Below are 15,802 nucleotides of genomic sequence, written 5' to 3'. Positions count from 1 at the left end.
GGATTTGGCATTGTCCATTAAAACAAAGCCTCTACTGTCTTTTAAATTTTCATTTTGAAAAATTTTTTAACTATAAGATTTTCCATCATATGCAAAGTAAAAGAATAATCTAATGGACACATCCTGTTTTATTTGCTCTAGCTCCCCAATTATTTTGTTTGCTGAAGTATTTTAAGGTACTTTCGTCTGTAAATACTTCAGTATGTATGTCATGGTTGGGGACATTTTCTTTAATCCTAGGCACAATAACATTATTATACCTAACAAAATTAGTGATAATTCCATAGCATTCATCTTTTAATGACATCCTGCTGGAAGGAACATAAACTGAAAGAAAAAAAAAGATTAATGGAGAAGACACAAAATTACTAAAAATGATAGTTCCGTACATACTGCAAAAGACAGAAATGTGGGCCGGCCCTGGGGCCAAGTGGTTAAGTTGGCGCACTGTGCTTCGGCGGCCCAGGGTTTCAAGGGTTTGGATCCTGGGCGCGGACATGGCACGGCTCATCAAGCCATGCTGAGGCTGCGTCCCACATGCCACAACTAGAAGGACCCACAACTAAAATATACAACTATCTACTGGGGGGATTTGGGGAGAAAAAGAAGAAGAGAAAAAAGAAGATTGGCAACAGATGTTAGCTCAAGAGCCAATCTTTAAAAAAAAAAAGAAATGTTGACGACACAGGGGTTCAAAAAGCTAAATAACTTTTACAAATGTAATGGAAATAAAAAGAGAAATGAAAGAAAAATTGCTAACCTTCACCTTTCTTTAGAAAATACAAATGTTCATGTAAAATAGAAACAGTAATCTGTGGTTACCACAATGAGTGGCTGTTCTGTTTGTTTGTTAAAAAAATCACTCAGTGCAATGTGATACAGTGGATTGTATCCTGGAACAGAATAAGAACATTAATGGAAAAATCGGTGAAATCCAAATAAAATCTGTAGTTTAAGTAATAATAATGTACTAATGTTAATTGCTCAGTTTTGACAAATGGAGCATGGCTGTGTAAGATGTTAACATTAGGGGAACCTGAAAGAAGGTACACAGGAACTCTCTGTACTACCTTTGCAACTTTTCTAGAAATCTAAAAGTATTCCAAAATAAAAAAGTTTATTTAAAGCCAAGCAAACAAAAAGCTTAAGAGTCCCCCAACTGGCTTGCAATGAAAGCTTGAGCCTTCCTTTCCCTATCTTCAGCATCGCAGGCCGTCTACGATTTAAGAAGAGTGCCCTCATGTGGGGGCCAGGAGTCAGGGCTCCTTTTGTAAGTTAGTTTTTAAACCCATGATGACAATGTGCCCAAGGGGTACAAATAACCCAAATCTTTGTAACAGAGGTCTCTCCTCACTCCCCTGAAAAGTAAAAACGAATAACATTTTATAGTGTCTTCCTCAATTCAAGAGCAAAATGTGTTCATTTTTGTATAGAAATTTCCTTTCCAAAAACAAAATAAAGATCGCCCATAATCCTATCCCCAAAAGACAGCCTCTACGAAGTTATTGAATAGCCCTGTGAAACACACACGCACACAAATCAAATCGTGCAAATGACTTTTCTCCCTTAACACATAACGAGCATTTCACATATCCTTAAATGGTTTCTGGGAACACAATTCCAGCACCTCTGTGACCCACAGCATGTAGTATTTCAATTCACCTCATTTCTAAATGCACACTTTTTCATGCTTCTGAAATCAAGAAGCATCCTGTAGCCCCTGTCCACAGGGCCCACGGTGACTTTTCCTTTGTTCCTGAAGACTCTGAGGTGTGTCTTAGCCATTGAGGAAACAAGGTCACACTCCAGGCTTCTCTTTTAGACTATGGGAGCTGGGCCGGCCCTCAGAGACCGCATGTCCAACTCCCTCCTCTTACATTTGCGGAGAAGTGACTCCCCCAAGACTGGGGAGGTGAGACGGTGCTGGACTCAGGACAGATGATAAGGCTTTTTTCTCTTCTAATTATAAAGTTTAAGACTGGCCAGATACACACCAGCTACAATTCTCTCCTAGATTTCATTAAGTAGAGTTTCCTTTGACCTGGTACCTTCCAGACTTTAAGAAATTACACCAGATGCTGCAACATTTCATCTTTTCTATCTCCTTGGTTAATTAAGCCGTTCTAAAGCACTTACTCTGGGTCAAGCACAGTTTCACCTCCCCACGCTTTCTTTCCTCCTCTCTAATTGCCCAAACTCCCCAGGCTGCACCTCCTCCCTGGGCTGCTGTGGGGACAAGGGCTGGGAGGTGGGAAAGGCTTCACAGGCCGGGAAGTGCCGTATGCAAGAAAGAGCAGGGCTTCTACAGCAAAATGTTCCCCACCTTCTCGGTCACCCTGGGTGGTTTAACTACTCAAACCTTCCTCCACTCAGTTCTGAACAGGCCCATCGTGAATGGGAGCAGGGAGAGAAGAATTCGGACCCACGGCGGGTGCGTTTCCTTTACAAAGATGACACACAGCTTCACTTCAGGCACATCCCAAGGTTGGAAAGAAAGGGCTGAGGCGGAGAAGCTGTGTGCATTAAAACGGTGGGCAGCAGGAGGTGGGAGCGAGACCCTCTGAACTCCAGGCACAGGAGATACAAACTGTGTTTAGACCAGATCCCAGTGGGAAAGGCCTTGGCAACCTTGGCTCCTGTTCCTGACTTTCTTTCTTTGTATGTGAGGAAGATTGGCCCTGCGCTAACGTCCGTTGCCAATCTTGCTCTTTTTGCTTGAGGAAGATTGGCCCTGAGCTAACATCTGTGCCAGTCTTCCTCTATTTTATGTGGGATGCCGCCACAGTGCCATAGCAGTGCTAGGTCCATGCCCGGGATCCAAACCCACGAATCCCAGGCCTCAGAAGTGGAGTGTGCGAACTCAACCGCTACGCCACTGGGCGGCCCCTATGTTTCTAGTTTTTCTTTTAATCATTTTTCCCCCCAGTCTGATTGAGATATGACTGACATATAACATTATATATTCCTGATATTTGGGAAGAAATTTCGCTGTTCAAATGCTGCTCTGAAGAACTGAAGAAGTGGCCTAGGGAAGGACGGGAAACGAGTGCAGTCAAGTTTGATTCGGGAGCTGGGCTGCCAGATAAAACACGGGACTCCCAGTGAAACCTGAATTTCAGATAACAAGGTTTTAGCAGAGGTATGCTTATCTGAAATCCACATTTCACTGGACATCCTGTATTTTTGTCTGCTAAATCTAGCAACCTACTCAGCAGTGTAAGAAGGCTTCCTGGAGGAAGCAGAATTTAGCCAGGGCCTTGAAGGGCAGAAGGAGAAGACCAAGAGAAACCAAGGAATCCAGAGAAGGGAAAGCTGGCTGGATGCACAAAGAGGAACCTGGAGAGTTGACCCAGGGCCAGACGGTGAAGTGTCCTGGAGGTCAGGCTAAAGGGTCTGGACTTAAGCTATCAGCAGGAAGGAGCCACAGATGGCCTTAGAGCAGTGAGGCTGTGGGTTGGGCGAGTGCTGGGGAGATCTTGGGTAGCACAGCAAAGAAAGGAGGAGAGATGGGGGCAGGAGCTAGTCGGAAGTGCCTGCACTGGTCCAGGTGGAAGCAATCAGGCTCTCTCCTGGATTTAGGGGCCAGAGGAGGTTTTCTGAGAGTAGCATCCAAGCAGACACAACAGCCCGAGCTCCCGTGCCCTTGAGGTACATTAACACGTTGTGCTGGTGGCTGACACTTTTATTTTCCTGATGGAAGCCTTTCTGCTTCTAAGAACTGGCTCCGTGTGACTAACCACCGCCCACCTCCTCCAGCGCTGCACTTTGACACTTAGGGTCGAGTTCCTAAGTGAGACCTTAAAGATCGCCCAGTCCACAGCTGGGGTTTCACAATGAGCAATTGTGGGAACAGTGGTCTGCTGCGGTAGAAGCTCCTTCACATTTCGACCTCGTAAGAGCCTCACCACCCTCCCTGAGGTCACCATCTCCACTTTCGGAGCAGGTGCAGAGAAATGAATGGGCGCTGCCGGTTCCGTGGCTATAGGGGCCACAGTGAGTATCTGAGCCCACTTCCGGCCCGTTTCCGCTAGGCTGCGTGTGGCCTGTTTAGTAGTCTTGCAAAGCCACAATGGCACCCCTACTGCAGCCATACAATCATTCTGTGATATAGGTAGGACGTGTCTCATGATTCCCACTCACAGAGGGAGAAACTAAAACCCAGGAAGTCTGGGGCAGGCCAAGGCCACCTGGCCAGTCAGCAAGCCCAGACAAGCCCCTGTGTCTGTCCCGCTCTTGGTCAGCGCTTTCCCCTGCACAGCCCCTTTCCGTCTGAGGGCCCAGTGCAGCTTCCTTCCTCAGCCCCACGTGACCAGCTGACTGCCCCACACATTTCGGGAAGTATTGTCTCTCACTGTCTCATGGCAGGTGGTTCCACCTCTCCAGGGAGGAAACGGGTCTGTGGAGGGCAGACATCGTGTCCTGGACTTGACTTCTGGCCTTTGGTACCTACTGCAATGTTCTGGCCTCCTTCTTCAAACTTACATGTATTTTCTTCTGAAATTAGAACTTTCATAGTCTCTTTCTCTCTCTATGAATATATATATGTCTTTTTTTTTCTTAAAAAAATGGATTTGGCTGTAAAAATGGCAAACATCCGAGGGAATCTGTCCTGTCTGCTGGTGTTGGAAGCAGGGTTTGGAGAGGGAACAAGCAGTCTTGGTTGTCAAGAGCCTGAGGCAGAGAATTAGCAGGGACACACGGGCTGGGACTTGACTCTCTTCAGACACAGCAATCTGGGGTTTGGCTCTGTTCCTACCCTCCACACACGTACACACACGTACACACACACACAACTGCACCAGCTCTGGTCACAGTCATTCTCCAACATGCAGGCTTTGTTCCAACGACAGAAACAGCCTCCTTGCAGAATTCCCACAAAGCTTCTTATAACAGGTCTACGGCATTGTTAGCACAGAAGAAAAAAATGACTAAACACTCTTTCATCACAAAGCTGGACTCAGTCTTTGCTTGTATCCCAGAGGCTAAACCAACAAACAAAAAAGGGCCTTTAAAAGGCACAGGAACAGTTTCAACGCTGGGGGAAAGTCAACCCAGCGCTTATAAGACAGGCGCTGGCTGCCCTGAAAGTGAGAAGGGCACTTTCCGGGGTGCTCTGCTCCTTCCGGGCCTCGGCCCCCACCCAGATGACGAACACAGGAACCTTCCTCCACTTCTGCTCAGTGCGCCCTCTGGAGGCTTGAGCCGGGAGTGGGGCTGCCGGGGTTGAATGGGCGAGTGAGTGAATGAACGAGTGGATCCAGTCTCTGAGAGTGTGCCACCTCGTGTAGAGATGTCTGGAGATCCACACAGCCCAAGCAAATGTCCTCTCTCCAGGGTCATGGGGCACACTGAGGCTCCGACATCACTCGTCGGGTGCCCTGATCAGTCCAGCCAGTGGACGCTTGAGGAAAGCTGGAAATAATCCAAGTTCTCCCTCCGTGCGAGCCCCCACGGCCTTATCTGTCTCTGTCCCACCCTTCTGCTGTTCTGCCATCATTGGAATGACTTGCAAATTCCAATGTTTTATCCTGTTAGACCAGGGGCTCTCCGAGAACCCAGGCAGAGCACAGGTGAGTGGAAAGAACCCTGGAGAGAGAGTTAGTTTTCTCATCGGTAAAGCGGGAGTGATGGATAATAAGCGTGGTCCTGCACACCTTCCTGGGGAAGAGTGCCTGCCGAGGCAGTGGGGGGTAACCACGGGGCTTTCAGAGCCAGTGGAGCTGTGTCCACATCCCAGGTCAGCCACCTATTCTTAATAATGTTTTCTTGGGCAAGTTACCTAAACTCACTGACTCTCAGTCCCCTCTTCTGGAAAACAAGAATAACCAAGGTGCCTGCCTCAGGGCTGTCGAGAGGATTCAATGAACAGTGCTGGTAAAGCATAGAACATATGGTGCCTGGCCCATGGCACGCACACAGTCACTGTTAGCAATGAGTCCTGTGATTCTTATTAAGGGATTTAAAAACACTCCATGAGCTAGAGTGCCGTGGATGCAGCGCACGGTTGGGGCACCTCCCCCAGCACTGCAGGAAGCAGGTGTTCAAAACAGTTGGTACGTGTCCCCAAGACACAGACATAAAACCGCCATCTGAGAGTTAAGTTACAGAGTCATAAAGGACCACAGAAGACATGAACACATCACCTTAACGACACAGAGTGGCTCCCAGGCTCCCAGGCCTGCACAGCGGGAGCTGGAAAGCATTCACTTCTGGACCCAAGGGGTCAAGCAGAAGCAGAGTTGGTCAGCAACAGACAGGGACAACACGAGGTGGCTGAGGGCACAGAAGCCCACCTCAGGGAATCCAAGGGGGATGGTGGGGGTGGGGCAGCCCCAGAGTGGGGACAGATGCCCCAGGTATCTCATTCCAATGCCAAGAAATATTTAAACTGTGCAACCTGGGAGCAAGAGAAGGCACAGACCAGAGGAGGTGACGCCCCAGGGCCCAGCCTCCAGCCATATGCTCTGGTCCCTTGGGCGTGTGGTCCGGAGGAGTGAGGCGAGGAGCAGACTCTCGACTGTGACCAATTTAACAAGTGTTGTCCACCTTGTGAGGTGGGTTCAGCCCAGCCCATCTGTCCTCACGCATCTTTCTTTTAAATTCCCACCCTCAGAAAACGTTTGCTGAACGAGTGACCGCACAGGCCTGTGAAGCGGGGAGTGACACTCATCGGCTAAAAGACACCTTCTCGCTCACCTTCAGCCACAAAGGAACCAGGACCTTTCAGGAATATTGCTCCAAAAAACAGGCGAGGCTGTCAAGCCTGCAGAAGCCAGTCCTTGGGAGGCAGCCGCTGGTTGGTGGCCTTGTGGGTTAATTTTAATTTTCTTCTTGACATTTTCCAAATTTTCCATAATAAACAGGTGTTACTTTTAAGAACAGAAAATACAGGTTCGCAGAAGGCCCAATGGACCACACACCTGACAAAAGCTTTGCTGTCTGCTGTTCACGCATTAAACAGTCTGTATGGGAACTGTGCCACTCTGTTGACCTGTCAGTGTATGTGTTTGGTGAAATCCTAAGCCGATGTCCCTCCAGGCCGCGGTGGCCCTGTCATTTGGAGTAGTGTGTATGTTTCAGGGAGTGCAGCTGGAGGACTGTCCTGGGGAGAGGTCTAGGGGTGAGCTGGGGCAGCTGCTTCTGAAAATATATTCCTTTTAACATGGGCAAAAGCCTTCATCTCCATTTGCCTAATTTAAGAGTGTGACCCTGTCCCCTTGGAATTTATATATGTAGTTTAAAAAAATGTCTAAAACGAGAGAGACAATAGAAGAGGGGAATTCAACAGGGGGAGAGCAGGAACTGCAAAACACGGAAATGGCCCAAACCAGCCACAAAAATAAATTTCCGAATTTTTCAAGGTCACTGTCCAATCCTTACCTCAACTGAGGGTGGGTGACAAAAGTCGGCCTTGTTTCCACAGAGCTCTCCTGGGCCCTCCCTGACTCACTGACTTAACTGACCCCTCTCCTCAGTGAACACTTTGCTGTCAGGCTCATTCTATCCCCTCCCGCCTTAGAGCTCTGCCAAGTCTGCTGGTTCCAGGCTGCCAAGCCACGTGCCTTGGGTGTCCTACATATCCCGAGACTGGATCCAAGAAATAAACAACACCCAAGGACATGGGGATACGCAGACCCCAAATGGTCCTTGGTCTGGTGCAGAATTTCTCATTCAAAACCCAGCTCTCCATGACCAGCCGTGTTCCAGGATGGAGGGACAGAGAAAAGTGAAGGTAGCCCAGGCTGATTTCGAAAGCTGGAGCAGCATGGCAGAGGAGACAGGCCCCGACAGCTCACCAGGCTACAGGGCAGACAATGGAAGTTGTATAAGAGAGGTGTATGCTCTGGGCACACAAGGGAAGGAGCCATTAATCTCTGGGGTGCGTGTGTGTGTAGGGGGGTGATTTCACACAGGAGGTGGCATCTGGATAGGATTCTGACATATGGAAACTGGGCTGGAGAAAACCCTAGAAGGAAAGGCCCAGAGGCCTGGGGACAGGGGAACAGTCCACAGCCAGGGTGGACCTTTAGATGAGGGCAGTGGAGGGGCATGAGGCTGGCGCAGGCGTGAAAGGTCTGGAACCTCACACTAAGGAATCTGGACTTTACCCCATAGATCAATGGCTCTGGGTCTTCAAATTTCAGGGTCTGCTATGGGTTCACCAAATTTGAGGGACTTACTCAGTATGGCTAACTTATTATTTTGCCAAAAAAAGCCACTAAAACCAAAACCAAAACCTGAATGCCAACATCCACTTACTATTGTTATCATTTCATCAAAGGGCATTTTAACACCAAAATAGTAAAAGAAGACAAACCCAGAATGAAAGACAGTCGTTCTCCCCTCAAAAAGACAGTTGACCCCCTTCTGCTGACACCACATGTCCACTACACTGTCCTTGTTCTCATTTTCCACAGACAAAGGAAACTTCCTCCTAGAACGGGGCTGGAGACACAGCTGTGGGACCAACAGGACAGCTCAGCCCTGAGAGTTACACTAGTTTGTGACATGTGTTTGTTCACAGATCCAAAAACTCAAAATGAGGTAAAGTTTATGAAAGTACCAGGCATTGTTTATGACCCCGACAGCACCATAGGGTGGAGCTGGTGCCCCTTGGGGAGAAGAAATGTTTCCATGGTCAAATGGGTTTGGGAAACACCGAGACGCTTTCAAAGTTAATTATTCATGCGTTTATTTCTGTAACACTTGAATGTGCAAGTAGTTCTTCAAGACCGCACTGCAATATGCAGTGTTTCTCTGACTAATGTGACCGTGGAAACCTCTCTCTGCAGGGACAGGGCGGGGAAACCCCTCTGGCGGCTGCGGGAGCCCGCAGATGCCCATTGATTATTCAGCAGGCGGGAGGCTAGCGGCGGCTCAGCGAGCAGCAGGGCGCGCCCCGAGGAGGACCAGGAAGCACTGGTAAAGGAGGACGCCCATGCACCCGCCGGCAGGCGACAGCGTGTACCTCGAGGTCGGAGTTGATGGAGGACACCTCGGAGGAGCTGCTGGAGGACACGCGGGCCCGGATGACCTGAACGGGAGGGTACGAGGGGGGCTCCGGCAGGGACGCGTCTCCGGTGCTCGTCTGACCGTCGCCGGGCAGCCTGGTGGCGCTGCAGCCTGCCTGCAAGGTGTGTGGGAAACAGCGGGCGGGGAGACTGAGTTGACTTCTTTCTTTCTGAATGGTCAAAGCATGCACGTACTCCAGTATTCAAAAGGTAATCCTGCCTGGCCTCCTTTGTAGGGATGTCCCCGGGGCTCAGATGTAAATACCCCCGACAGCTACTTGTACTGGACCCCACATCATGAATGGCTCCAGCCGTGGATGGGGTGAGCACACAGTTTCACGTGAAAGTCGGCTGGACAGGCGGAGAAAGTCCGCAAAGGCGACAAGGGCAGCGCTCTGGGCGGCCCCTGGGCGGGGTCGGGGAGGCGAGGAGGCAGAGGGCTCCCAGCAACAGCAGTCCCAGAGTCTATATAAACTCCCCAGGGCCTGACCACACCCGAGTCAACAGAGAAAATGGAGTTTACAAATGCTCCAAGCCACCCACGCCACGGCCCCAGGGCCCTCGGCCCCCCGGCGCAGCTCCGACCCAGGCTGCATCTCTTGGACAATCTCTCCTTAGGGTGGTGGCTCAGGAGGGGAGGCTGGGAAGATGAGGGAGCCCCGTGCCGCTCTTGTTGCCCACATCTCCGTGGCTGTCCCAACAGGACTTCTATCAATGCACATGGCAACAGGGTCCCTTCTACACTACAACCTTGCCGGTGGGGACATTCTCACGAAAAAAAGAAAAAAATTGCTAACGAGCAGGCATGAAATGGCAGCACAGAGAACATGTTCTCTTTATAAAAGCTCAGGTCCCAGAAGCAGAAAGACAGTATGAAACCAATTTCTACGATTTTCTAACTACAGGATCTTGGGCAACTGACTTACCCTCTCTGTGCCTCAATTTTAAAACAACAAAATTATTAATAAATGATAATAACAGAAATAATAGCATCTACTTCATAGGGTAGTTATGAGAATTTGGGTTAATAATAATTTTAAAAAGCAACTATTTGTGAACCCTTGGTGCCAGCCATTATGCCAAGTAAGAAGCAGTATTTCATAGGGGTTATGGGCACATACTCGGCAGATAAAGGTCTGAATTCTGATTCTACCACTGACAAACTGTGACCCGGAGCAAGGTGCTTAACCTCTCTGTGCCCCAGTTTCCTTATCTGTAAAATGAGGATAATATGTCAGGGGTTGGCTGCGAGGCTTAAAAGAGTTAATCTATGTGAAGCACATAGACCAATACTCCAGCCCACAATAAGCATCATGGAAGCGATGGCTGTTAGTATTTACCCTCAGTAAACAGAGTACCAGGGGAATGGAGGCCCTAGAGCTGAGGGAGGATTCCTGCCCAGGCTGGACAGGGAGCTCCAGGCTCCCTCTCGCCCTCTGGTGGACACAAAAGGAAGAAATCGAGCGGAAGTATTTGCTCAAAAAAGTGTTGGCGGGCCCCCAGCGGAAGAGAACGGAGGAGGACCCACTCTGCCTTCACGGAGTCTGTTCTCCAGCAGGCATCCCCTCAAGATTCAGGTCCTGGAAGGGCTAAAGCGAATGCAACTTTTGCACTATTATTTCTCAGAAGTTCCACGATTTAAAAATTCCTAGTGCACAGCTTTGGCCGGAGGCTGCCAGGGCTCCCCCACCGCCCACCCACGCACCCTCCGGTTGGAAGAAGGGCTTCCTGGCCGCCGGGGGCTGTTCCTTCTGAAAGCAGGCTCTGAATCTCTCTGAACCTCTCTGACACCTCACTCAGGGTTCTCGGCACCACTTCCCGAGGAAGAGCAACAACAAAGCGTAAAACCTCTCTCTGGGGCCCAGGCTCTCCCTGAGCGCCGGTGTGTCCCGCGGGCACCTCGGCGCGGCCTCTCCCGGTGGACTCCGTGTTCCAACACCTTTACGGGGAGCCCGTGACCGACAGGCCAGCGTCCATGCAAACAAGCCAGGAGGAGACAAAATTTATACCCCAGCAGGAGACAGACAGCAAACAAAGTAAAAGGAGCGATAAGAGCTTCTCAGAGCATTTAAAAAGGTAATAAATTAATCTGACAGACGGGTGGAGGCCACTTTGAATGGGTGGTCAGGGAAGGCTGTCGGAGGAAGGAACATTGAAGACAAGAAAGAGGCAGCCGTGTAAAAAAAAAAAAAAATCAAGAGGAAGAGCTTTCTAGGCAGACGAATGGAGAGAAATGCTGTGCAGCTGCAGAGGAGAGAAGAGCGGAAGCGAATGGAGACAGGGAGGTGGTGGTGATGGGCTGGTGGGGTCTTGGAAGTCTGTCTAAGGAGTTTGGGTTTTATTCTGCCTGAAATGAGAAGGCAGAAGAGTGTTTTAAACAAAAGAGAGCCAAGATGTAATTTACATTTGTATGAGATGCTTCTGGCCGCTGGTCGCAGATGGAGCAGTGGGACAAGAATAGCACTGAAGAGCAAAACCAGTTAGGCGGCTGCTGGGTCTATTTTAAAAGTATTTACAAGACTCCCAAGGGATGGGATGGGCATGGGTGTGTAGTGAGGGGAAGAGAGGAATTTGGGGCTTGACCAGCTGCACAGACAGCCGTGTCGTTTACTGAGATGAGGCAGATGGGGAGAGGAGCCGGTCTGGGCATGGACGTCCAGGATTGTTTTGGACACGGCAAGTGTGAGAGGCCATGTGGCGTCGCCAAGACTGGAATTGACGGAGAGGAAAAGGATGGAGACTCACTCCGGGGAAACCAGCAAGAGCTGTCTTGAGAGCGCTGGGATGACGGGACTGGGAGAGTGTACCAAGAGAAGGGAGACCTCCGAGGGCAGAGCTGGGGGCGCTGCAACCTTAAAGTCCAGCTCACCAGGAGGAGCCAGCAGCCGTGATGGGGAAAGGAGACCTGTGAGGGAGGCAGGAGAGTGAGGGCCCCCGAAATCAGAAGAAGCTAGTGGCCAAGTGAGGGGAATCCCAACTAGGACAGAAACGACTGCAGGATTTAGCCACTTGGAGGTCACTGGTAACCTTGACAAGAACAGTCTTAGTGGGACAACAGAGTGGACTGCTTGTCACCTCTTTCCCTCTTTTCTCCAGCCCTCTTCCTCCTGAGGACCCCCACGTGCAGGCCAGACCTTGGGGGTCATCTGGAGCCCTCGGTCTCCCTCACCCCACATCCTCACGCTCCCCCAGGCTCTCCCTCCAACTCTCCACTCCATCTCTGCATCTCCATCTGCCCCAGCCTTCGTTCAGGCCACCCCACCTCTTTCCTGGACTTATGACTGTCCCTCACTGACCGCCTTGCTTCTAATCTCCTCTCCCCTAGTCTGCCTCCTAACCTTGCCTGAGTGATGGCTCTAAAATGCCTGTCTGACCCTGAGTCTCTAGTCCTGAAGCCTCCTGGACTCCCAGGACCCTCAGAATGATGGTTCAGCCTCCATGGTATGATGATCTCATCCTTGCCTCCTTTCCACCCTGTCATCTCCCAAACTCCCCTCCATCGATCCCTCTACTGAGGCCTTGGGGAACTCCTTCCTCTTCTTACATGCCTCCCTGCCTCATCCTGCCCATCAGCTAAACTGTCACCTCCTCCAGGAAGCCTTCCATGACTACTTCCCACCTTCTGGACACGGGGCTGTGGCCACTCACCTGCTGCACTGGCTCGATGGTCAGCTCCATGTAGGGACTGATGGCTGCCATCGTCCTGAGTGACTTGCAGCGCGGTAGTGTGGTGAGAGGCACCCAATCTGTATTCTTTCAAGTGGACACGGGAAGACAGAAAGGAGAATTCTTCAAGTTAGGAGACATTTTCTAAAACAAGGTCCTGTTTTCTTCAAAAGAACCCCTACAGTATTTTGTCTGTTCTTTTAGAGCACAGCTCACTTTCTGCTTCCTATACGATACATCTTATCTCTCTCTTTGAGGTCACAGTAGGTCAGTGGTTCCCAAACTTTGTGCACAGTGCAATCACCGGGCATCTAAAAAACAAAACAAAACAACTGATGTTTACCTCTCACCCCCAGAAATTCTGATTTAATTGGTGAGTGATATGACCTGGGCATGGGAGAGCTTAAAAGTCTCCAGATGATTCTAACATACGGCAGAGTCTGGGAACCACTGCAGTAGGCGCTACATAAATGCTTTGTAAAGCAGCACTTCTCAACTTTAGCGTGCATCAGAAGCACCCAGTGGACTTACTAAAATATACATTGCTGGACCCGCACCTCAGTTCCCAATTCTGTAGATCTGGGTAGAGCCCTAGAATCTGCATTTCCAACAAGTTCCCAGGCGATGCTGGTCCAGGGACCACACTTTGAGAACCACTGTTGTCAGGGCCTGCTAAAGAGCTTGCAAACGCTTCTCCTTCCTTCTTCAGAATGCTAAGACACAGAGTTCTCTCTCAATATTTTAGCTCCCTTTGGGATATAATTTCCTAACAGTTTCCAGAATGGAATGAAAATAACCTCCCATGATAGCCTTCATGGGAACTTGGATCTTTGGTCCAAGCACCTGTATAAACCCTTTGACCTTGGTCATCGGCACCACTAGACCTTCTTAGGCCTAGAACATACAGAAGAGTAGTTTTCCTTTTGATCTGTCCCAATGCCTGTGGCCTCCTGACTCCCCTGCACCCCATCCCAGCCAGTGGGCCCGGTTCACTCACTGTCTCATTTCCACTCCCCTGCACCCCATCCCAGCCAGCGGGCCCGGTTCACTCACTGTCTCATTTCCACTCTCTGAGAGGGGAAACTAAGGTGGTGAGGAGCCCAGATAAGAGGCGAGAATTCTTCCTCAAAAAATTATCTTAGGGGCCGGCCCAGTGGCACAGCGGTTAAGTTCCAGGTTCCGCTTCTTGGCGGCCCGGGGTTCACTGGTTCGGATCCCTGGTGTGGACATGGCACCACTTGGCACGCCATGCTGTGGTGTTTGTCCCACGTATAAAGTAGAGGAAGATGGGCACGGATGTGAGCTCAGGGCCAGTCTTCCTCAGCAAAAAGAGGAGGATTGGCAGTAGTTAGCTCAGGGCTAGTCTTCCTCAAAAAAAAAAAATGATCTTAGAAAAGAGGAAGCTGCTTTGTGATCAAGTCCGTACAAGGACTTGATGAGGACTGTCTTGGTTATTTGAAACCAAGGACTTCTGACAACGACAAATCGCCTCAGTTAGGATAAGTTCTGGCTACTGAGAGAGGTCACTGACTAAATCAGTCAAAGAAGGAGACACGTACGGTTACCCCAGACATACTAACTCTTAACTGGTGGTACGACTAATTATAAATGGTGGATGTTACTGTCAATGATGCTTATAAAGATCAGCTTTTTAGCAATATCATCTAAAAAAAAACGCCATGTTAGTGGTGGCAATGATGATGTCAAAGATGCATGTGAAAATGAGAATACGTTTTTATGCAATATAAGGGCAAAAATCGCATTATTTCTAAATTATTATATTAACTTATGTGTTATGTGAATTTAAATACATATATGAGTAAGTAAATTGCTAAATAGCATAAGTGGCCATTTGACTCATCTACATTGCTAAGCATATATTAAAGTTCATTAAGTGATCAAAAAACTCTTTAAAAAATGTTGTAATGGGGAGAATGGAGGATCCTATTTATTCAGGGCACCCTTAGTGTTAAAAAACAGTGGTTTTTTTTTTAAAGTGACCAACTAGCCAAGCTCGGAGGGACCCCCAGAATTCCCAGGCCCGGCCCTAGCCAGGCTCGCTGCCCGCTCTGCTTGCAAACACATAGGTGGGACCAGCGGTTTTCCAGTGATGAGACCTTGCCTCGTTCCTCGCCTCCTCGTTTTCTTGCTCTTTCTCTGCACAGGTCAAAAGGGCTTGGGTGTCTGGGCTCCCTCTGGCTTCGGAGGTGAATCCTAAGGCCCTCCTCATCTTGCTCTTCATCACGCAGGAAAGGAAAATGATCTGAGAAGTGGAGTTAAGGCCCAAAGATGCACAGCGCTTCAACCGCCCAGTGCTGCGTCACCTCTGCACCCCACGGGCCCCACCCCAGGCTCTCTCCCTCCCTAATATTATCCTGCCTGGTCGACTCCAGAACAGACATGAGCTCATTCGAGGACAGGGCCACCTCTCTAAGTTCCCCCACCCTCGAGAACCCAGCCCCCAGCACCCCCCTGCCTCTGACAAGCACTTAGTAAATGCTGTTGAATAAAAGCATTTTGAAAAACATCTTCTTTGAAGGGCATAGCTTACAGGGACAGGAGCGGTAGTGGGTTGGATAGCATCCCCCCAAAATTCCTGTCTACTTGGAACCTCAGAATGTGACCTGATTTGGAAATAGGGTTTTTGCTGATATAATTAGTTAAGATGAGGTCCTAGTGGATTAGGATGCACTCTAAATCCCATGACTGGTGTCCTTATAAGAAGAGGACACCCAGAGATACACAGAGGGAAGAAGACCATGTGAAGACGGAGGCAGAAATTAAAGTTAGGCAGCCACAAGGCAAGGAACACCAGGAGCCACCCGAGGCTGGAAGAGGCAATGGGAGACTCTCCCCTGGAGCCTCCGGAGAGAGCGCGGCCCTGCCTCGATTTCAGACGTCTGGCCTCCAGGACTGCGAGAGAGCAAATTTCTGTTGTTTTAAGCCATCCAGTTTGTGATAATTTGTACGGCAGCCCTAGGAAACTAATACAGTACATGAGAACATCGTAGTTTCTGAACTACATATGCTAAATCGACATGCACACACCACCACCACCTTGGCAGAGCTGTCACCCACTGCCTGCATCTCTGCCCGCCCAGTGCCTGCATCTCTGCCCGCCCAGT

General features: G+C 49.6%; 1 protein-coding gene across 11 annotated transcripts in view; it reads right to left on the bottom strand.

Moving 5' to 3' along the window:
• TMEM44 (transmembrane protein 44) overlaps positions 1-15,802 on the bottom strand; it is a 37,180-nt gene that overhangs the window by 9,848 nt on the left and 11,530 nt on the right. For 5 of the 11 annotated variants that reach the window (XR_006888184.1, XR_006888185.1, XM_046658079.1 and 2 more), the window contains exons 7-10: positions 14,800-14,940; positions 12,660-12,764; positions 11,757-11,916; positions 8,969-9,127 (exon numbers count right to left, since the gene is read on the bottom strand). Coding sequence is in view for 8 of the 11 variants with exons in the window: in XM_046658079.1 (XP_046514035.1) it covers positions 8,969-9,127; positions 11,757-11,916; positions 12,660-12,764; positions 14,800-14,940 (565 nt within the window). In the remaining 3 variants the exon portion in view is untranslated. Of the gene's footprint in view, positions 1-8,711; positions 9,128-11,756; positions 11,917-12,659; positions 12,765-14,799; positions 14,941-15,802 lie in introns of those variants that run through there. The other 6 variants (XM_046658078.1, XM_046658077.1, XM_046658085.1 and 3 more) reach the window with 2 other exon arrangements.

This window comes from Equus quagga, chromosome 4, assembly GCF_021613505.1.
Source record: "Equus quagga isolate Etosha38 chromosome 4, UCLA_HA_Equagga_1.0, whole genome shotgun sequence".
NCBI lineage: Eukaryota > Metazoa > Chordata > Mammalia > Perissodactyla > Equidae > Equus > Equus quagga.
This window is presented reverse-complemented; position numbering and strand designations above follow the sequence as displayed.